Source organism: Podarcis gaigeae (genome assembly GCF_964106915.1).
Source record: "Podarcis gaigeae genome assembly, chromosome: 3".
NCBI classification, from domain to species: domain Eukaryota; kingdom Metazoa; phylum Chordata; class Lepidosauria; order Squamata; family Lacertidae; genus Podarcis; species Podarcis gaigeae.
This window is the reverse complement of record NC_139680.1, coordinates 67,106,234-67,129,236: the sequence shown is the minus strand read 5'-3', so window position 1 is coordinate 67,129,236 and position 23,003 is coordinate 67,106,234. Positions and strand designations below refer to the sequence as shown.

The following is a 23,003-nucleotide window of genomic DNA, read 5'->3' as shown; positions in this document are numbered from 1 at the left end:
GTGTCATGCATAGTGAAGGGGCTGAGGCTGAGGGCATGTGTCTTACCTAAAACTGCATAGTGAATAAATGGCTAAGGTGAGATTTCAGCTGTGGATTTCCTGACTTGGCAGCTCACATCCTTTCAGCCTGACCCTATTTCCATTTATTTAAAAGACAGGCCCAACAAATTGAATAGTGCTGTTTGCGTCCTATGAAGTGATCTAGGATTGCAGCTTTCACTAGTATTCTACATTGGCTGTCAGCAGGACATCCCATATGAAGAACAGGATTTCCCATAATTTCAGACAAGCGAATCCATTAACTGGAACTTCGATGCTGATCAGCTATAAAACACACACACACACATGTAGGCAAGATAGATAGTTGCTCTAGAAAATTGCTACATTTTGCATCTCATGCATGTTTCTCAAGTCTTCAGCCTGATTAGTCACTACCATAAAGTGGGCCAGGAGTTTTTCCAAATCATCGCATGGGAAGAATTTATTTTCAGAGTTCCCAAGATATGTTCGGATAATATCTTGTGGAGGATCAGAAATTCTGAAAAAAAATCAAATCGTTTCTATAATTACCTAAATATGGATCAGAGAGCTTAATTTTAATCCCCGACTTCTGAACATTTTTGGACATAAGCTGTCTAACTGCGTGTCAACTCAGAACAGTTTGTGAGCATTTTAAAGCTGCAAAGCTAAGGAGAGCGTTTTTTTATGGCATGAACTGGTGAAAGAACCCTGGAGTGAAACAGCGGTTGTTGTGTTCCCACCTGCCATTCCCAGTTTTTAGCTTCTTGTTTTTCTCTTTAAATTATTGTTCCGAGCTGTCTACTTGCCTCCATATTTTTATATACTGTAGTTATATTGTATTCTTGTATGGCTCTGTTTATGTGCTGGTTACTTTAGGAAACTTATTTATGCACAGAATATATAATACTATGTGTATAATAGTACAATTTAATGTCTACAATGATGCATGTAATATGTGAGAATTATTTGTATTTTTAGCAGAAGTGCACAGGGATCTCGCTTCTCACTGAGCCTCACGAATGAGACAGGAATTAGAAAAAACCAGTGCAGATTAGCTTGACGTAGAGCTTTTCAGAAAACCTCACCCCCAAATGGGCTCTCCATTCTTATCACCAAAATAGTGGTTTTGAGGAGTGTAGGGGACTTCAAACCCCTGGCTACAGAGATACCTATAGTAGTGGGGTCATTGCTGGCTGTGCCACTGGGGCTGACAGATTGCGGACACTGTTGTAAGGGCATTGCGATTCAGGGATGTATGCTCAGGTGTATCTTTATTGCTGCGAGTTCATTGGTTCCCTTTGCTTGTGGGCAGCCAATCTGGGGCCTTGGTGGTGCTTCCCAGTGTGCTGGAGAAATGTCTGCCATTTGCATGCAATTTACTGTGCTGTGTGTTTTCCTCTCCTCTCTTCTACATCAAGTAGTGATTTATCTCCACTACATAGTCAGTGTTGTAGGATTGTTTGGTGAGAAATATATATTTTTTCTACAGTTAATGTTATTTGAAATGTAATTATTATGTATCATTTTATTTTCCAGCCTCCCCATCAATTTCGGTTTTGCGTATGGCAGCTGATGGAAAAGCCCCTGTAAGTATACAATGTCACTGTTAATGGAGAACAAGTGATACTATCCATTTTGGGAAAACAATTACTTGCAGAATATGTCGAGGGGTATAAGGCCTTATGGCCCGTTGATTCACCTGGAACACATTCAAAAAAATATGTCTCATCAGAAAGAGGGGAAAGGGCAACACAGATTTGCATAAAAGTTGCACACCCAAAGTTTTATGTATATGTGCAGATTTATAACTAATTGAAATAGAAATATAATGCGACTCATCATCACATGAAAGACTGACCAAATGACTTGTTCTGATGAGCAGCCTACTATTAATGGGCAACTTTAAGGCTCTTGCTCTCCTTTTGTAAGGTTCTCTATCTCAAACTCTACTTGGACCTTCAAATAGAGGATTCTCCAAGGACAGTTCTTCAGATAGAAGACTGTCCTCTGTAAAGTAGGACACATGAACATCTTAACAATATGAAATCTGCCCCCACAACAAGGTGTTGTGTCAGGTACATAAAACATATATCCAGAAGAAGGAACGTTTCATATGTGATGCCTCTTGTTTCCTCTTGTAAAAGCCCTGCCTGCATCTCAGAAATCCAGCACCTTGGGAAGAATCCTGGGCTGGAACCTTTCTCCTCAAGATGCTGCTTTTCTGTGTACAAGGAACCTGTGTAAAAATCAAAACATGTGATATCTCACTTCAATCTACTATATAGATCAGTTCTTTATTTGTAATCTTGTAACAAGAAGTAGCTTGTTGATTTCTCTGCAACATTTTCTTAGGTCAACTTTTGTTGGTGAAGAACCTATTGAGACTTCTTCACATAGGTGAGGATTGGAGATCTGAAATTTACAGGCACACACAATGTTGGTCATACTTTTAAGGAGATTTGATATTTATTCCATTATGGTTATGAACAAATGTCATGCTGCAATTTAAACAATGTTTAAATCAAATGTTCCAGTAGGGACAATCCATGTTTGGAGCTTAATTCCTGGTTTGTACTTTCTGAATTCTATTATGGAATTGTGTGTGTGTGTGTGTGTGTGTGTGTGTCCTCTTTCCCCAAAGTTTACTTAATGAAACAAATGGAACATGCAGCACAGTGTTGCAATGTGGAGTTACACTATTCAGGATCCCTGCCTGTTTTCCTTTTTGTCACACAACAAGCACTAATCATTCCTTTACCACTGAGTGCGCTCACTCTTCACTAAGCTGTTTGTGGGAGGTTTTAACCCTCAGTATTTTTCTAAGGTTTTTTGATACTTCTGCAAACCCTGGGATTCCTTCCAAGCCTTGTGCATGGGTGAAGCCATTTGGACTGCATGCACAGCCAGAACATTGGAAATAGAAAAAAAAAGTGCTATGCTAGCTTATCCCAGTGCTAACCACTAGTGCATTTGTACAAGGCGGCGACTAGTTTGTTTTGAAATTGGAAAAAAGAACCATTTCCTGCCATGATGTTGCAAAATTAAGCCCTGTGGATGAGTTAAACCTATGATGAAACTGTAGGATGTTTACTCACCACCAGCATGATAATGATGTAGCATTGTCATTTCAGCATAGATTTTGTGACATCACATTTCCCACTGTCACACAAACCTGCAGTCCTAAACTCACTTATTCACTGAACTCATGGAAACATGATGAATAAGATTGTACGTCTAGGTCCACAACTCAGTCAAGCCTGAAGGATTCTGATTTAAGCTGATTATAGAGCTGGTTCTAACTACCCATATTTTTCCATCTTGATTAGAGACCTTGATTCTGCTCCTATTGATATCTGAAATACAGGTGTGTGAGGAGGGGTCTGCTTTGGGCAGGGCCTTTTCCATAAGGTAAAGGTAAAGGTACCCCTGCCCGTACGGGCCAGTCTTGCCAGACTCTGGGGTTGTGCGCCCATCTCACTCAAGAGGCCAGGGGCCAGCGCTGTGCGGAGACACTTCCGGGTCACGTGGCCGGCGTGACATCGCTGCTCTGGCGAGCCATTTACCTTCCCACTGGTAAGCGGTCCCTATTTATCTTTCGAACTGCTAGGTTGGCAGGCGCTGGGACCGAGCAGCGGGAGCGCACCCCGCCGCAGGGATTCGAACCGCAGGGATTCGAACCTTTCGATCGGCAAGTCCTAGGCACTGAGGCTTTAACCCACAGCGCCACCTGCGTCCCTTTTCCATAGTGGCCCCAAAATTCTTGAATTCCCTTCTGGGAAAGTTCATTCAATCTCTTTCATTCTGGCTGTTTGGTACAAGTTCAGATAACTTATAGGGCTCTTCTATGGGTCTCATTTTTCTTGTTTTTTGTTATGTTTCCTCTTATTGGATTTTTAACTTGGTTGTCAGTTCATTGGTTGATTCACTTGGGAAGGGCAGTAGTTCAGTGACAGGGTAACTGCATTACGTGCAGAAGGTCCCATTTCTATTGTTTTCTGTTAACCTAACATAAGTAAGAGGTTGAGTACCAAGACCCTGAGATGATGATAACCAGGTCAGCTGGTCCGACCTTTTAAAATAAGTAGCTAGGCCAGACCTTACTGGAACCTCTGTATCCTACCCCTGAACATTCCTCAGGATGTGGCTGGGTGCAGTTTGGATAGGTGCTAAGCTAGTCACAAGACAACATGTGCCAAAGTTACTTATGTGAACCGGACATTAGGGTGAACATGTTTATTGTGAGGTGAGGCATCACTGCAGTGGAACCTGAAGAGAAGCAGAGAACTATTGGTTCTGAGGGGCAGAAGAAATTAACAAGCTTCAGCCCCTATTTTGCCTGATCAATACCTTCCTCATTTTTGCCTTGGATGTTTTATTTTGCCCCTTCTTTTCACAAGGGCTTTATAGGGGACGCAACGCTTTGCAGACATGGCCTTCTGAAATATGAAGGCAGGAATACAGGTGAACATGTGTCACACATCAGGTGCCAGGTTTCCTGTGTGAAACAGCCATTGCTGGACAAGTTCTCCTTTCATAGCCGCTGTTTCCATGAGAGGCAATTCTTAACGTTTAGCTGTGAGTCATCAGGCACTAAGTCACTGGCTGGTATGTGTGTATATGTGACTCGAGCCTTAAATCTCCTTGAATTCAGCAGGATTAAATTGGCTAAGTTGTGAACTGAACTAGCCTACCCTCCTTTGATCCTCTGGCCCTTTGCAAACTTGTTCTATTGTGGTGACCGCAGTGTGCGGTGAAGATAGCGATTGTTGTACCGATGTTCAGTGTGCCCTTTGAGTGCTGGAGAGCTTGTCTAGCAGCTGATACAGGGCACTGAAGCTTCGGCTGAAGATTTTTGTTTCTGGTTTGAGCTACCCCTACACAGCATAGCTGTCTGCGGGTGTGAAACAGGAAGCTTTAGTTGCAGAGGCACAAAAGTGCTGTACTTGCTCTCATGGAGCTTCACAATTAATCAATTTTAATTACAGTATTTTATGCTTCAGCTACTTGCTTCCCCATTAGCTCTGTGTGTGTGTTTGTTTGAAAGATTCCATTCTGTGCTGGGACTGTCTGCTACCTCCTCCTCCTCCTCTTCTTCTTCCTCCTCCTTCAGAGTCCCCCTCCCTTTTTGAAAAATATTGCAACACCATCTGAAATTTCCTCTTTTCTTTCCTTCCTGCATTTCTTGCAGGTTCCTTTGCGTCAGAAGACAAGGAAGAAAAATCAAGGTAACGAGGTCTTCCTTTTGTTCCTGCTTTTGTTTAGTGTTAAAATTTTGCTCACGCGAGGAGGACGGTTTTTGTTGTATTGTTTGTTTGGTGTTGAGCACGCTGTTATTCTGCTTAGTTTTTACATTGATTCAGTGGGGAAGATAATGACACACTCTTCATTTGGACTAAGCTGTTTCGGTATGTCAAAGCTCTGTGTGTGTGTGTGTGTGAGAGAGAGAACTGTTCTGCTTAATTCATTGCTAGTCTGTACTGACTGTCATGAAAATACAATTTTCTAACGTATCAGTTTGGAAGGGTATTTTAACAGTTGCATATATTTATGATCACACATGCACACATGCAAAACCTCCAGTAAAGGATTTAAATCTGCATTCTGTTTCACTGGCACAATGTTCTCTATCATTATGGATTCCAAAAGCTTCATTTTGACTAATTTATCTTTGCTAACTGTCCATACAGAAAGAATTCTGGGTTGTATTTCAAAAGAAAATGCTGGCATCCCCTGCATGCATGTTTAAAGGTGGCACTTTGTTTTTTCTCACAGGAATTTGTACAATGAGCCGTCGAAGGATATCATGCAAGGACTTGGGGCTAGCTGATTGCCAGGGATGGCTATACAAGAAGAAAGAGAAAGGGGGCTTTATTGGCAACAAATGGAAAAAGTTCTGGTGTGTCCTGAAGTGTTCGTCGTTATACTGGTACAGCAATCAAGTGGTAAGCATGCTAACCTCTTAGTTTCTCCAGGTATATTAAGGGAAGATTCAGTGTTCCTAAGCCATTTTATCATGTGTAATTCAAGAATCTGTAAGTTTAGTGTGTTTGGACAATCACAGGAAGGGAAGAAGTTATTTTAATTTTCACTTCATTGTTTGGAACAAAGCCCTCCTTTTTTGAAACATGTTAGCTTGACAGAGTGTTTTTGGATAAACAGGTTGCTTGAGAGAAGTTTGGGGCCCATAGGAAGATAAGTGGGCACTTTCCTTTGCTTTTTACCTAGATGCCAGTTAATTTCCCCACACTCCAAGCTTCCTCCATGTTTCTGATTCAACAGGAGGAACGTTTGAGCAAGAAGGATTCTAGTGCAGCTTTGTGGGAGCCATTGTGTAACTGCCCTTGCAATTTCTAGCTAATGTTGCTAGCTATTCTGGACTTCTGGAGCAGGTGGAGAATTTAGGCAGTTGTCAAGATTGCTCCAAGATGGCCTTTGTCAAAGGTTAAAGTCCAAGCTTTTCTCTGGTGTTCTGGGGGGTGCAGTGTAGGGAGTGGGAGACAAAGCAACAAGGGCAACCCAGTTGGAGCACACATGGGTAATGCAGAATGAGTTCAAATGAACAACAAGGTTCCACATGTTGATTGGCAGTGTGGAAGAACTCCACTTACCTGTGAGTAGGCTCTGTTGATTTCTTGTGGATTTGCTTTGGAGTGGACATGGTTACAATTTCAGCCTTGCTGCTCTGTTCCTATTGCATCTGTGACCTGTTTGCAAAGCACTTTGTAGATAAAATCGCTCTGACTTTAACACTTCATTGGTTATTAAATCCATATCAGGAGTGTCCTTGGTTTCTGTTCTTCAAGGTTTCTTGGATAAGCTTCAGTTGTTGTTAGTATGTGGAGTCGTGGGAGCTCTCTACCTACTACATATGTGTGTTTGATCCTTACTATTTGTACTTAATAACATGTAGCCAAAGGAGACAGGTCAGATTAGTCCACAGTGTGCTATTTTATTGAAAGAGGGCATTATTCTTGTCCCTCAAAAGAAACTATAAGAAGGTTTTATTAGACTGGCCTACATTTTGGGTGGGAAGTGTGGCTGAACTTGTAGTATAGTGGAGCAGCTCCAGTTGCTGTTGGATGAAACTGGGTATGGAGATCAGTTTCAGTCTGTGGATTTTAATCTCATTGGGGGACTGTAATAGGTTTAGTGTACTTTTGTGGGACAGACGGGGAATGTGATCATTTTGATTCCTCTGGACCTACCAGCATCTTCTGATTTTTTTTTTTAAAGTATCTTTTTGGACTTCAATTAGGAGTTGGGAATGGCTCTACTCCTGTCTCATAATAAGGTACCAAAAGATGGACCTAGGGCAATGCTGCCCTACCCAAAAGGAATTGCCTGTTTCTTGGTAGGATACAACAAAATGTGATTTAACCTCCTGGTGGCTGATGGTCCTTCATTTTACTGTGGTCTTAGTTGTTTTTAATTGCTGTTTTCAGTTGTTTAAGTTTTTGTTATAAACTGTCCTGGAAGTCCTACTGATAGGCAGGACAGAAGTGGGTTAAATAAATTAACTAAACAAATCAAATCACAAACTCAAGTTCAATCTAGATAAGACGGGGGAAATCAATGGAAGGTCCAGTTGGCATTGGAGAATGTGAGTTGCTTGTAATGGTTGGGAGTCACGTCACACCCTCCCTTAATGACAGAGTGCACAGTTTGAATGAGCTCATGACCCCAACATTGCTCTTGGCAGCTTCTGTATCTAAGAGTATCCAACAGGCTCAGCATCCCCTCCAGTTCCAAATTAGAAAGGAAGTTTGGACTGATGTTTTTGGCAGTGGGCAACTGAGACACTCATAAAATGGCTGCCCACCCTCCAGACGAGCCTGTTGTTCCCTCCAGTTCTGGAGGAAACAATTGGGACTTACTGTATTGACAACAGATGTGCAAGGCACCATGAATGCCTCAGATGCACACTCCTAAAGCTCCAGTCTCCTCTCCCATCTTCTAATGTTTGGAGCTGGAGAGCAGATTGCCCTTGACCTCCCACAGAGCTTCAGCAAGAAGTAGGTTGGGGTCTAAGGCTTCCAACGTTTCTAGGAGTAAGTCCCTTTGTACACAGTGGAACTTTCTTCCAAGTGAAAAGCTTAGGTTTTGCAGTGAAGAGGATCCTGGCAGCCACATCTGTGGGCTCCAGATTTTCTCAGATCAACAAATGGAGCCATGCTATTTACTTATTTATAAAAAAATGTATAATATCATAAAATATGATAGAAGTTTAACATAATAAAAATCTCTAAGTGATTTATGTAATAACCATACACACAATAGCATTTCCTTTAAAAAGCTAAAAACAGAACAAAACTGTGCAGTGTACAAAATACAGAATTGACTGTTATTTTTTCAATCTCTATTTTGTCCAGGAAAGCATATAAGTTTTTAAGAGGCTGCTGTCTCTGCCTCCTGAATTTCCCAAGGGAAGGCATTCCATTGAGTGGGTACCATTACCGAGGGCCTACTGCTGCATTAACACCGGGGGATGAACACCTCCCCACATATCACCTGTCCACAAGATATGCTGCTTATAAAATGATAAGTAAAAAAGTGTGTATCTGAGAAAAAGAAAACCCTGTAAACTGAGACATGTGAAACTTAAGGAATAAGCCACGTACAGAGAATCCCCTTGTCTCCCACCTTATAATTACACTGCGGAAAAGAGTGAATTTCTTCCTTCAGCTGGCTGACCTCAAGCCCTCTAAAGCTAGTACAAAGCAAAGACTTGGAACATAAACAACATTCTGAGCCCATGAATATCCCTTGTGTACAAGAGGCATACATTTACAAAGTGTGACTAGGCAAATGTTTTGCTGCACACTGCCCGAGGACCGCAGAATTTGACTCAGCCCAGAGCATCCTTGCATCAAGGAAGAGATTTCCCATACCCCACTTTGGATCTCTGATTTGGGCTTCCCTTCCAGAATAGATGTTGAGACTGTCATTTTGCTGACAAAAAAAGTTTCTTTTGTGTGGAGCCCTGCAGGCTGGAGTTTGGTCCTGCAGGGAGCTGAAAGGGGATGGGAGCCATTGTTGTGCATGGTGTGTGTGTGTGTGTTTATTTCTTTTGAGCCACCGTCACTTTCTGATCAAACAAGTTTTTCAGGGTGGTTAATGGCTGGCAAACCTCCAAAACCTCTTTCACTAGTGGACTAAGGAAATGAGAAGATACAACATGGACATTGATAGTCCTTTCTTATTAGCCAAATGTAACGACCTCTGTGTTCATAAATAGCATGGATACAGAACATGTGGCTTTCCAGATGTTTTTTAACTACAACTCCCATCATCCCTGCTTATTGGCCATGCTGGCTGGGACTCAAGGAACTGGAGTCTAACAACATCTGGAAGGCACCTGGTTCCACACTGCTGAGTTATGGTGTTCAGCCAAATATCAGAAGCTGGGGGTGGGCAGTGGAAGGTTATCAGTTTTTAAGCCTTGCTTTTCAGTAAACTCTCACTCCAGCAGGCCACTTGTCTCCAGCCCTCTTGAAACGACTGTTTTCATCCTTGGTTTAAAAGTTCAAAAGCTTCCTCTGCAGACAGAGATTCCTTAGCGTCACTCAACATCTGCTGTTTTCTGTGCTTTTAGGGAAGTCGAGGTTACCGTTTTGTGAGGGGTCCTTTCCCCTTCACCTACAGATGGCGCAGCTCAGATTCTAAGCAGACATTTTAGTTTTCGGAGGCAGAGCATTCACGCATCTGTGCGTGGGCAGAAACTCTGCTCAAATAAACGGTGGTCATCTTGCATGCCTGGAATACTCGTACTTCTTTGCAATGGGTTGTATATTTATGATGTGCGAATTCTGTTTCAGCCAAAAAACCTTGCGCTGCCCTGATGCAAGGAACCGTAACATAGCAACAACAGGCTGGTGCAGTGTGTCTCGTAGTCCATCAGTGAGGTTTGAGAGAATATAAGGATGTTAGCATTTGAAATGAATTCTGCCTATATTTGGACCCCTCAAACAATTACCCAAACACATGGGGGCTACTTCTTCATTGGCATGTTGATCAAAAACGATGGGTGTGGGACAGGCAGGGAGAAAACAAGGGAGGACTGGTTTATTTATTTTTTAACCCAAATCTGTTTAAATAAAACATGAAGGAGGGGTGCTAATGCAAGGCTGGGAAACTACAGACCTGGGGGTCAGATGCAGCACTACAGAGTTGTCTCCTTAGCTTTTGGGACTCTCTTCAGAATATGCCCCTTCAGAAGCCTCACTGTCCCTTATCTGTGCACAGTGCCTTTGCCTGACTGGAATGTGTCCTTGAACTGAGATCCTGCTTCTTGCTTACCTGGTTTGTTTGCCTAAAACCACTAACCTGTTGCCCCACCTTCCCTTTGCTTTCAGCTAGTACCTGCCCCTGGAAGGTGCACATGATGAAATGTGCCCATTAGTCAAAACAAAACAAAAATTCCTTCCAGTAGCACCTTAAAGACCAACTAAGTTAGTTCTTGGTATGAGCTTTCGTGTGCATGCACACTTCTTCAGATACACTGAAACAGAAGTTTCCAGACCCTTCTATATAGTGAGAAGGTGGGGAGGGGTATTACTCAGAAGGGTGGTGGGAATGGGTGATTGGCAGATAGCTGTGATGAGCCTGTTGACGACTCTTAACGACTGTAATAGGTCTTACAGGAAAAAGCAAGGGGTGAGAAGGTGAAAAATGGCTTTGTCATGTATAATGAGATAAGAATCCAAGGTCTTTGTTCAGACCAGGTCTCTCCATGGTTTTAAGTTTGGTGATAAGTTGCAATTCAGCAGCTTCTCTTTCCAGTCTATTTCTGAAATTCCTTTGTAGTAAAACAGCTACTTTGAGATCTTGTATAGAATCTCCTGGGAGATTGAAGTGTTCTCCTACTGGTTTCTCTGTCTTGTGATTCCTGATGTCCGATTTATGTCCGTTTATTCTTTGGCGTAAGGTCTGGCCTGTTTGTACAATATAGAGAGCTGAAGGACAGTGTTGGCATTTGATGGCATACACAATGTTAGACGATGAGCAATTAAATAGTCCCGAGTTGGTATGTGTGATATTGTTGGGGCCAGTAATGGTGTTGTCCGGGTGTATGTGGCAGCAAAGTTGGCATCTGGGTTTATTGCAGGCTCTGGTGCCAGTGTCCGTGTTAGGTCTGGTTGTAGTATTATTGTGGGTTAGGAGTGCCCATTAGGTTGTAAAAGGTTCCCCACTCCTGAAATAACCAATTTGCCTTGGTAGGAGGTGCTTCTGCCTGCACAAGTCAGAGCACCCCATTTCCCCACCCACTGCAGTCCTCCATGCCACATCCCATCATGTTCTGGAAGACCCACCAGACCTCAGGAGCATCTTTTTTACGGGGAAGGGGGGAAATCAGTGAAATGTTGGATGCCTGGAGTTGCATGATCAAAAGCACTTTCCACTAATGCAATATCACTTTGGATGCAACCTGGAGAGACCTAATTAAATGAAGTTTCCCATTTTGAAATTTATACTTCTGAGCACACCTGGCTGGAATGTTCTCTTGAAATCCCGTAATGCCTTTTGCTTGTTTGGATGGAGGAGTGTGAAGAAACCACCCTACCCGAGATGGGTCCATTGAGGTTTTTTGCAGCTGTTCAGAATCCAGAGTGTGGTTGCTAATGAGATAAAATTTACTGCAGTCCAATGCAAATGGATGACTTGGTTGGTAAACATCTGAGCATGGGACTGCAGCAAAAGCCCTGAATTTTTGTTCCACCATGCACTACTGCCACCTGCTTCTCCACATATATGCCCAAGAAAGGTAGAAATTGCTCTTCTTATCTACTGTGCCTTACAATTTAGATCTCAAGTTATTAGAAATTATTTCTGTAATCTGAAAAGCTTTCTGAAATCCAGTTAATTTCCAATGTCTAATTTCAATAAATTATGTAGCATACTTTAATATTGCCGGCTTATTTTGTCACAGGCAGAGAAAGCTGAAGGGTTCCTCAGCCTTCCAGAATTCACAGTGAATCAAGCGACAGAATGCAAGAAAAAGTAGTAAGTCTTTCATTCGACTTGTAGCCTTGAGAAAGTGAAATTTTACAAGCTGAAATGTGAATACAAGAAGATCCCTGCTGGATCATACCTAAGGCTCAGCTAGTTCTGCTTATCATGGATATTTATGTAAATAGAACTGTCCATCAGGACATAAACTCAACAGGCCTCAAATCATTGTTGTCCTTACAGCATTGCCAATATTTCAAACCAATTGACTCCATTGAGATGAATGCAGGTGGAATTTATGGGAGCTTAATATGTTACTGGAAATCCTTGGGCTGGAATTCAATGTCACGTTCTTCCAGTTGTTCCATCTGCAAGTATTGCCACTTGCTAGATGGAACGATCCCTTCCTCCTCCCCCTGTGCATTGCTCAGGGCGGGAGGTTGTCTTCTGATCCCCCAAAAACAATTTTAGGGGGCACATGGGAGGGAGGAGGAGGAAATACCTGTTTGAGCAAGGGTTTCCGCGGTTTAGGTCAATCCTGCCTGTGAAAATGTAATTATGATCTTGCTTGGTTTTCCTTCCAAGGGAGGGTAGCACTTAGTACTGAGATATCGCAGCCTTAAAAATGACTTCCCTACTGTCTCATTGGTCTGAAATCTTATGTGAAGGGCAGCCGACTTTCCTTAGTTAAATATAAACTCATTGTTTTGAAGTAGTTATGTAGATACTCTTGTACTTAAGGCTTATTGCAACCTCTACTGCACAGCTGAGACCATTCATTCTACATATCTGAAAGATTGTCTCCATCCCCACCGACCTTCTAATAATGCATTAAGGTCAGCAGAGAGGACTGTCTCAGTAGATGCATCCTCCTCAAAAGTGAAAGGAGACTGAATAAGTAAAATAAATTGTCCAGTAGTGCCTTAGAGACCAACTAAGTATGTTCTGGGTATAAGCTTTCATGTGCATGCACGAAAATCTGAAGCAATGTGCATGCACATGAAAGCTTATACCCAAAACATACTTAGTTGGTCTCTAAGGTGCTACAGGACAATTTTTTATTATTTATTTTGACTGTATCAGACCAACACGTCTACCTACCTGAATCTAGCCCCTAAACTGTGGAACTCTCTCCTCATAGAGCCTTGTCCAGCATCTGCATTGTAAAGCTTTTGCCATATGCTGAAGATGCACCTCTTTACCTTGGCCTTTGACCATTAAAGTATATATGAATCTGTATTGGTCTGTTCTCATCCAAATGGTTTCACTTGTTTTTATAATTTTACCCTTTTTTTACATGTTTAAAATTAAAATAATAACTATGTATTCTATTGTTGTACTCCACCCTGGAACCTTAGGGTGAATCAATCAATCAATCAATCAATCAATCAATCAATCAAATAAATCTAATCACAGCTCACACTCTTAATTATGCCCTGTCTTGTTTGGGGAAAAAAAAATTTCTGCAAAGTTCCAACCCCCCCTCCCCCATGACACAGTCCTTTTTAAAGCACTTGAGAAAGAACATGCATATCTGCGGTAAATATATAAGCATTCATCTCCTTGTGAGGGCTGTCAAAGAGAGATGAATGTACCCATTCTATTGTTTCTATGTGAACACTCGCTCTGTAGTTTGAAGTTCTTCACAGTTCTAAGTATGCCTAGGTATGTGGAGTAAGGATTTCAGGCTAAGTGGGTTTTTAAAAAAATATTTTGGGATAATAAACTCTTTGGTAAACTGACCCACATACTCACTTTTTAAATCTAATGTTTCCCATATATATAAATATATGTTTTTGTTTTTGTTTTGGAAGCGCTATGAAGATCATCCATCCACAGATCAAGACATTTTATTTTGCAGCAGAAAATGTGGAGGAAATGAACATGTAAGTAAAATCAAAAGTCTTGCTTCCTTTTTTCTTATGACAAAAAAGAACCATCGCTTTGTTGTTTCCTTGGTTGTTACTGGAGATGGTAGCCTCTGTCTCTTGAGTGTTCATAAAACATTGCCCAACCATAAAGTATGCAGCTGATGGAAGGATTTCTGTGACTGTTCACCTTACAGTGTGCCATCAGCTGAAAGCAAGGTGGGCATGCAGCATGCACATGAATGGCAGAGAGCAGGTTGAATGTGATGTACCATAAGGGCTGATGCTTGATGGCTTGTGTTGTGATACTCAGCAGGTAACAGGAGGAGATATCTTCAATCATTCTCACTCAATAATTGTAATAGGTGCTGTACTTGATTTATGGGTTTGCTTGGGTTTAGTTTATTGCAGAGGCAGCAGTGTAGTGCCTTCCAGGTGTTACTGAACTCTTAATTCACATCAGCCCCAGACAGCAAGGCCAATGGCCAGGGGGTGATGACAGTTGTAGTCCAATATCATTTGGAGAACTACAGGTTAGCCACCCATTGTTTATTGTACTGTTATCAAAATTCTCAGGGTGGAATCTAGTTGGTGTCCCTTATACTGACTGAAGAGTTTTTGAGCTGCTAATGGAAGAGGAAGCAAGGCAATCCTTGCCTCCTTCCCTGTTCTGGAAGTCTACCAAATTCTTTGGAGCCTATTTTCAAGGATTTGGGGGGAAGGAGGAGTGGGCAAAAAATGCTTCCTCTCATCTCCCAGAACCCTTTCACGACTGCAAAGGCACACATTGGATTTCACCCTCAGTTGAAGATGAGACATAGCTGTCAACGTTTTCCTTTTTTAAAGGGAAATTCCCTTATTCCGAATAGGATTCCTTGCAAAAGTTGACAGCTATGAGATGAGAAGTGACTTGGTAACTACCAAACCTGTTTTCTCTCAGCTTGGCTATTTCTATTCTATACAAATGTCTGTGCTTGCTTTTATTTTTTCAGATGGCTGAAGAAATTAGGTACAGCTGTCCTTGACAAACAAGCCAATAAAAAGAGTGAAGAAGGTACGCTCAAATGGAACATTTTGAATGGGATTGTTCTACACCTTTCTACCTGAGGAGTTTTCCAGGGATAACACATATGGCATTCAATATATTCAAAATACTCAGAGATGAATGTTCAGCTAGAGCTAGATGCCAACTTTTTTTAAAAAAAATGATTAGATTAGATTAGCGGTTATGAGCTTTGCAACGATATCCAAAAGATGCATTTTGTACTGGGAAGGAGGACAATAGGCCAAGGCTGTTCTAGTCTAAAGCCCTTATTCTGTCTAGGCACATAGATGCAGAAAAGAGAGGGGAACATCTTAGGAACAGAGGCCTTATCCTGAGTCATGCCATTGGGTCATTAAGCTTAGTATTGTCTACAGTGACTGACAGAGGCTCTCCAGGTTTTCAGATGGAGCACTCCCAGCTCTCCTTGGCAGAGGCAAAATTTCCTAGAGCTCTACAGCACTGAAGCGGCATCTCCCTGGAAGGGCCTGACATCCTATTTCAGTGCATGAAACCAGACAAGGAATGTCCCAGCCTTGCACCAGTAGCAATTAAGAGTTTCACTTCCCTCTTAAGTCTGATCTGAAGCAGAGGTTTATGTATTTATATATAGCGACATTCCTACCATACATTTAAAGCACTTTGATACCAGTTTTTTGCCATGACTGCCCATTCAGAACGTGTGAGCATCAATTCATTTTTCATAGAATTAGATATAAAGTTATAGTTTATTTCCTGCAGAGCAACCTTGTTCTGAGAGGCCTGTTTCATCAGAGGGTATTTTGGGGTACTGGAGCTTTTTACTGCCTTTCTAACCAGTAGCTCACCCTCTGCTTGTCCCTTATCTCTGACTGCCAAGAAACTTTGTAAACCTGGAGCTTTTTTTTAAGCCTTTGTCTTCTTCCTCCTCCACCTCCTCTTTCTTCTTTTCATGCAACGCTGTGGAAAGACGAAAAGAGAAAGAGAGATTCTGCTAATTAGCAATGTCAGAAAATACCCTTTGTTTTGCATACAGATGACCCTGACTGAGTCAGAGCCAGTATGTTTTGCTTTCAGTTCAGGTTACGTGAAATAAGTTTACTTTTGTTTCCAGTGCTATAATTGGCATGTCTAATGCACTTCAACCGTTGTGTTCTTGCTTCAGAGTGCTATAGCGAGAGCGAGCATGAAGATCTAGAAATAAACGTGGAGACGCCACCCCCTCCGTATTCCGATCAGCTGCCGCCGCCTCATTTGGTATGTATTATAGTAATTAGCTAGCTTCTGTTTGCTAAATGGCTTGTACAAGTGTCACCCTATCCAGTTCGCAAGATGCCACTCTGATAAGTAATCTGCAGGAAAGCACTGTACATTTCTTCTCCACTCCGTCGAGACAATAAATGCAAAACACTCCTTCACCATTTATTAATTAAATTGTTGTCCCATGTTTCCTCCAAAGAGCTCAAGGTGCCCTACGGGTTCTGTCCCCCCATTCCCCCCCTCACAACAGCCCTGTAAAATAGCTGAGGGTCACTCAGGGAGCTTAGACTTCCATTCTAACCCTGGCCACCAGAAGGGTCACTAGCACTGCATCCACTGTGCATGGTGGCCAAAATGGAAGTCAGGCCCACACTGGGCCTGACGCCATCACCTGATGGCATTGGGGTCAGCTTGGGAACCAACGAATCCAGACCCAGCTCAGCCCCTCCCTGCCCTCAGAATGCCCTGTTTGGGGGCATTCCACTGACTGTCACCCACTGGTATCCTACATGTGGCTCTCTTGCAGGGCCGGCCCACCCATGAGGCCAGGTCAGGTGACCACCTCAGGCAGCAAAATCCACAGGGGCTGTGGATCCCAATGTCAGTCTTTCTTCCCTCCTGATGTAGTTCTTCACTCACCCCTTCTTCCCTGCAGGGAGGCTAAAGAGTAGGTTTTCCCAGGGAAAGCAGCGGGGTAAACTGTGTATAGAAAGCACAATAAAGCCAGAAAACCTCTCAGACCCATTATTTCAAGGCATGGGGCAAGCGGAAGTATGGACAAGTTTTAGTCTGACATTCTCGCCATCACACCACAGTGCGGACATCTCTTGGCTAAATACACTGTTATATGCTGAAAGCAAATAACAGTTATCACAGCCAAATAGTTACTAAAGCCTTCCCAGGCAGCCTTATTTCCTTTTGGTTTAGAGAGAAGAACAAGCCTCTCACAGCAGGTAGCACATGGCTTAGGATTGCTGCAATTCTGCCAGAAGTTTGTTTTTAAAAATAAATAAATTTGAGGCAGGTGTACAAAAACCCACTTTGCTTTTGTTGAATCAAATGCATCCCAGGATGGGTCTAGCACTTTCAACACTAGCACATTATTTATTCTCACAATACTGCAACAATTTTGAACCAATCTTCTTCTATAACCTATTCCACCCCCCTATTCACTGAGCCCAGTTGATAGCAGTTTCCTCTAAATCATGGATTTCTGTCCTTAAATAACTTCGCATCCAGGTAGAGCTCAGGAAGGCAGGTGCTTGGCTTGTGCAATTGTCAGTTATGCCAGACTTTGCTGGTGCTAAATTTGTTTTATAGTGTTCGGATATTGGGTCATTCTGCTGCCAACACCTTCTGCTAATTCAACCCCCTTGTGTTTAAGGAAGATAAGGAAATCACTGGCGCCTCCATCCTCATTAAATTCAAGAATAAGCTGGCAGTGGATAAATTTACAGTAATATCAAATTAAAGATACAGGGTTGTATCCAGAGTTACTTTTCTACATAGAGAAAGCCTCCTGTTCTCAGAAGTGACTCCATAATCTAGTGAGTTGCTTGCAGCTCAGGTATGCTAGCATAAGCCAAAGCAGGCTGCTGTTTGTTCTCAGTTTCATATTTCACCTCATGGCTTATAAACAGCAATATAAAGCCATATTAAAATGTAATATTAAAACTTAATAGTTGCTTTTTTTTTTGCATAACAGCCGTGAATAAAGGAGCCTCATATTTTTGAACCTCAACCACTGTCCCATTCCAAGGACAGAAATTATTTCCCTCTCCCGCAGTGCCGTGTAACAGGCATTAACCTCTTCCACATCTTTTGACAAAGTGAAGTGCTTGTTAATTTCATTCTGACTTCAAGGCCACTAACAGCATTCAATCTGCCTGCTTCCAACATGTCTGCAAGAACATTTCTTCCCATCAGTCCCCCCCCCCCATCATATGAGAGAGAACTTGTAGGAAGGACTAGGATGTAAGACCTGACAAACTTTTCCCTCCTTTTTGATTGCCCCCCCAATAAATATTATTGAAACTTTTTATCATACTCCTTTTTGAGAAAGCTACTGAAAGAAAGAGGTAATGAGTTGAAGGCCAGAGGACAGCAAGTTCCCTTGATGCAGTCACCTTTCTTTCTCTGTGTTGGTGCCCTGGGCTACAGCTCAGCTGATACACCTGGGGGTTGCAGTTTGGGCCTAAGGCGTCTAGTCGCTAATCATAAGAGCATAAGATGAGCCCTGCTTTATCAAACCAAAGCCCTATCCAGTCCAACATCCTGTTTTCGCAGTGGACTACCAGGTGTCTACGGGAAATCGACAAGTAGGACATGAGAATAACAGCACTGTCCCTGGTATCCAGTGACATTTTGCCTCTGTTGCTGGAGGGAGTACATTTTCCTCACAACATTTATTTATTTAAAATGTTTCTATATCACTTTTCCTCTACAGAGAAAACACCAAAGCAGTTCACACTATTGAAAACAAAACAATAAAACCCAACTCATAACTTCCCAGTAATCAAGGCATCATGGTACTCGCAGGGCGCTCCATTTTGAGGTTCGCTTCGGATGCCAGGATGTCTTGAGCTGGCCCTGGAATGAGTAGGACCAAAACTTTGCTGTTGCCTCCATTTTAAGAACACATCAGGCAGATTCATAGTTTTGTGTTTTGCTTTCACTGCGTGTGCTTTTCAAATGTGGGAATCCCTGTAAAGGCAGAATGTAAGTATCTAAAGCAGGGATAGTCCGTATTACTTAGTGATTATGTGATCATTTACTGGGTAATTAATTCCAAGAGTAGATGTGCTTCTCTGTGTTTAGCCACCAACCAGATGGAAACAAATGCAAATTAGTATTTTGAGGTGGGGGTGGGGGTTTTACAAGTTTCCTTAAACAGGCAAGAAAATGTTTATTTGCAAACTCCCCCATTTCTACTTGAATGGAACAGTCATTTCAAGACAATAGACTACAAAGATTTCCAGGTGGGCTGTTATGGTGCAACATATCTCTTTAGTCTGAAATAGACCCCTCAGGGCTCATTAATCTTCCAATGAATACTTTTTCCATTTACTAACACTAACACCTGCATTTTATAATATTCTTCCTTGGGTGTTTATTGATAGATGGGAATCATGAAGCAGTTGAAAAGTTAAGTGTAGATCATTTTAAGTAAGAAAATCATGGGAATAATAATTTCCACTTTTTATTTTACTGTTGAATAAAATCTGTTTGTGATACAGAAAATTGCTCAGTCAAAAGTTCAGAGGGTTTAAAAAAGAAATGCTTATGAATGGGAAAAGGGCAGTTTATTCTTGCAGCTACACAAGTAACATGCACCATCTTCAACAGTTATCTGAAGCTCCATGAGACTATTAACATCCTATGGAAGGGTAGGCAACCTAAGTCCTGGGGGCTGGATGTGGCCCAATCACTTTCTCAATATGGCCTGCGGATGGTCCAGGAATCAGTGTGTCTTTACATGAGTAGAATGTGTCCTTTTATTTAAAATGAATCTCTGGGTTATTTGTGGAGCACAGGAATTCGTTCATTTCCCTCCCCCCCCCCCCCAATACAGTATAGTCTGGCCCCCCACAAGGTCTGAGGGACAGTGGACCAGCCCCCTGCTGAAAAAGTTTGCTGACCCCTGATCTATGGTATTTAATGCTCTTAAACTGAGTTGGTATGCTTGGCTACAGACTCCTCTTGCCTTGCATTCCATTTTGTGATCTGCTTCAAAAAAACCACAACCACTTTATTTCTACATATATAAATAGGAGGGAGATTTATGGCCAAAGCAGATGATTAACATTTCATTGCTGACTCTTTTGAGTCTGTTAAGTCTTATTGGCATATAGTGTATCAAGATCTGTTCCACTTCACCACAGCAACATTTCATGTGGCATTTCCCCCTAAGTTAAAACTACAGATATACATTCTTAAGCATCCCAGATATTAATAGCATTGCCTAGGAAGGAGCATGTCTCTCCTTGGTGTGTTTCATGCATCCTTCTACTTTGTATTCAGTCTGGAATAAATGAACTCACCATTTACCTTTTAGTCCTACTTGTATCAGAACTCTGGACTATCTAAATTGTTCTAAAGATTTATGAAGTCCAGAATATTCAAGCCTGGAAAGCAGACTGCTGGGCCAATATGGCGAAGCCAGAGCAGGGAGACTTCAACTGTAGCTGTCATGGGGAGATAGTTCCTGGAATCTGCCTGGATAATATTTATTAACTTGGCAGCAGCAGAGGCCTTTCTCAGTGCCTCAAGCTCATCCCAACTGTTTTCTTTCTTTCTGGCAGAATTTATATGAGATGTACTCCTTCTTTGATTTCTTACTCAACCTTCACTGTATGGTCCCAGGTGTGGCCTAAAACAACATAAAAATACAATATTAAAATCACTTAAAACATTTAATTCATTCATTCATTCATTCATTCATTCATTCATTCATTCATTAGTTAAATAATTAATTCCTAAATCACCCTCCATCCAAGGATCACAAGGTGGTTTACAATATGAAAACACAAAAATATGTAATGTTGTAACAGGCAAAAACAACACACACCCCCCAGGTTAAAAGGATGTAAATTGTTTAATTAGCCATAGGATCAAAATAATAATGTGTGCGTGCATGTTGGTTATATCCTACTTTATAACTCCAAGTGTTTCTCAAAGTAGCTTACAAAAAATTCTCACAATAAAATTAATATCAAAGAGATGCCCTCATGGTGACAGGGATTATTCAGGTGGCATTTCCTGCTTGATCTTCGTTGATTGTTCTCTGAGGTAAAGGAGAAGGACTGGACAAATATATATATATATATATATCAGGAGTCAAAAGCCAGGATAAAGGGGTGAGTTTTCAGCATATGGCAAAAACTATAGAACGGAGGTGCTCGTTGCACCTCTGTGGGGAGGGGATTCTGTGGCTTAGGAGCTGCCATAAGAATGCCCTCTTTCAGGCCACTACCCCTGACCTTCTGAGAGCAGTAGAACTACCAACAAGGTCACCTCTGCTGATCTAAACCCCTGAGAAAGTCTGTAGGGAAGGAGACAGTCTTTCACACGTTTATGAGGTTATCTCCATGTCTACCTGATACCTTCTGTTTAAAACCAGTACTGTTTGGAGGAAACAATATTTGGCTGAGGCAAAATTAAGTAAAGGAGCCATACCACTCACTTGTATACTATATGGTAGGCCCAAGTTCACAGGAAGTGTCCCAGGTGAAGAGTATGATTTCAAATTCGCTGATACTTGTCCCCATTGCCACCCATGACCAGCTTTTGACTTGACTTTATTCCACCCCACCTTCTTGTTTATTCTCAGAAACAGGACCAGGAAGAGCCTTCCTTGACATCACATGAATCAAGTGAAGTATCATGTTCTTTGTCCTCACCAGAAAGCCTGATAAAGTCTGAAGGATCCTCGTCTTCCTCGTTGTCCAAAGTATTGTATCCAGACAGACAGTCGTGGCTCGACATCGTGAACAACTCTTCCCCTGGGGAAGAAATGGACAATCAATCTTCAGCTGCCTCTGGCGACTCTCAGGATACTGATCACTTGGTAACAGGCTGTAACAAAACACTGGAAAGTGGGACTGTCAAACCCGACTGCAGCTTTCGGGTCTCTTCGAATGAGGCTATATCTACATTACGCAGTGCTAAAGCTAGCCTACCTGTGCCTAGAATAGCAGCATCGAAAACTCTGCCTAAAGGTGAGTCAAGCAGTAGGTGATCTGTTGGGCCTACAATACTGCTCTTCCTGGCTGACCCATAAAGAGGCAGAGCTCACTTGTAGCCTGTTTGCTTTACCTGCAGACAGTCCCAGGTTCAGTCACCAGCATTTGGTGCCATATCTACTCTTAAGTTGTAGTGATTGATCCAACAGTTGGACCTGCCCCCTCTTCTTTCATTTAGTGATGGTATGGGTGAAGGAAGCAACGTGATTTGTTGAAACCAGCCTAGGGCTTGAAATGAATGAATTTTTGTCTGCATAAATAGATCAAATTGAACGACCATTGTTCAACTTAAATCTCACTTCACAAACTCCTTCTTTTACCCAAGGAGGTGCGTGTGTGAAAATTGTGGGATCCCATTATCTTTTCCTCTATGAAAGCAGCAGCACAGGGAAACTGATCCCGCCCCACAAACAAAAAAGAAAGGGTTAAACATTATGTTTCTGTTCATCCTGACTTGCAGCCTGCCAAGACTGCTTCCTGGCTTTAAATTTTTTTTAAAGTACAGGAGGAAAAATAAACAGAAATCTCTGTGGCTTCTTGTTTGTGTGTGAGACTGTGATGCTATAAACAAGCATTTTGAATACGTGCCCCTCTGTCCATAGGCTTCTCTTCCAATTTACAGGCCTTTGGGGGGGGCGGTGGGAGGGGAGCAGTGTTCAACCACTGCCATTTTTATTTCCTTTGGCAGTTGTTGATGCAGCAAGACTGGTTATAATAGAGAACAAAAAATGGGGATGCTTTAGAAAATGAAACATCGCTGCAGCATAATGAGACATTATTTATAATAGTATAATAGTCCCTTCAACTGGTGCTCTCCCAATAGTTTAGACATAGGCTGTGCAAATGCCATACTTTTACAGCACCCCCTTCTACAAAGAATCCTAGTAACTGTAGTCTGAGTCGTGGAAACTCAAGCTCTTTGAGGAGTAAGCCATAGTTCCTAGAATTTGTTGAGTGGGGAATGAGTTTAAACGTCTGATGCATATACAGTGGTACCCCAGTTTATGAACTTAATCCGTTCCGGAAGTCCGTTCTTAAACCGAAACCGTTCTTAAACCAAGGCACACTTTCCCTAATGAGGCCTCCCGCCGCCGGTGCCCTTCCACTGTTCGGATTCCGTTCTTAGACCGAGTAAAGTTCCCAAAC

At 42.1% G+C, this 23,003-nt stretch overlaps 1 protein-coding gene across 8 annotated transcripts in view; it reads left to right on the top strand.

Annotated features, from left to right (window-relative positions):
- IPCEF1 (interaction protein for cytohesin exchange factors 1) overlaps positions 1-23,003 on the top strand; it is a 52,995-nt gene that overhangs the window by 27,038 nt on the left and 2,954 nt on the right. For 3 of the 8 annotated variants that reach the window (XM_083732630.1, XM_083732628.1, XM_083732629.1), the window contains exons 2-9: positions 1,558-1,607; positions 5,210-5,246; positions 5,794-5,963; positions 11,948-12,021; positions 13,782-13,853; positions 14,828-14,889; positions 16,022-16,113; positions 21,446-21,833. In XM_083732630.1, coding sequence (XP_083588756.1) covers positions 1,584-1,607; positions 5,210-5,246; positions 5,794-5,963; positions 11,948-12,021; positions 13,782-13,853; positions 14,828-14,889; positions 16,022-16,113; positions 21,446-21,833 — 919 coding nt within the window. In that variant the 5' untranslated portion in view covers positions 1,558-1,583. Of the gene's footprint in view, positions 1-1,557; positions 1,608-3,280; positions 3,386-4,649; positions 4,772-4,855; positions 5,006-5,209; positions 5,247-5,274; positions 5,427-5,793; positions 5,964-11,947; positions 12,022-13,781; positions 13,854-14,827; positions 14,890-16,021; positions 16,114-21,445; positions 21,834-23,003 lie in introns of those variants that run through there. The other 5 variants (XM_083732631.1, XM_083732633.1, XM_083732634.1 and 2 more) reach the window with 5 other exon arrangements.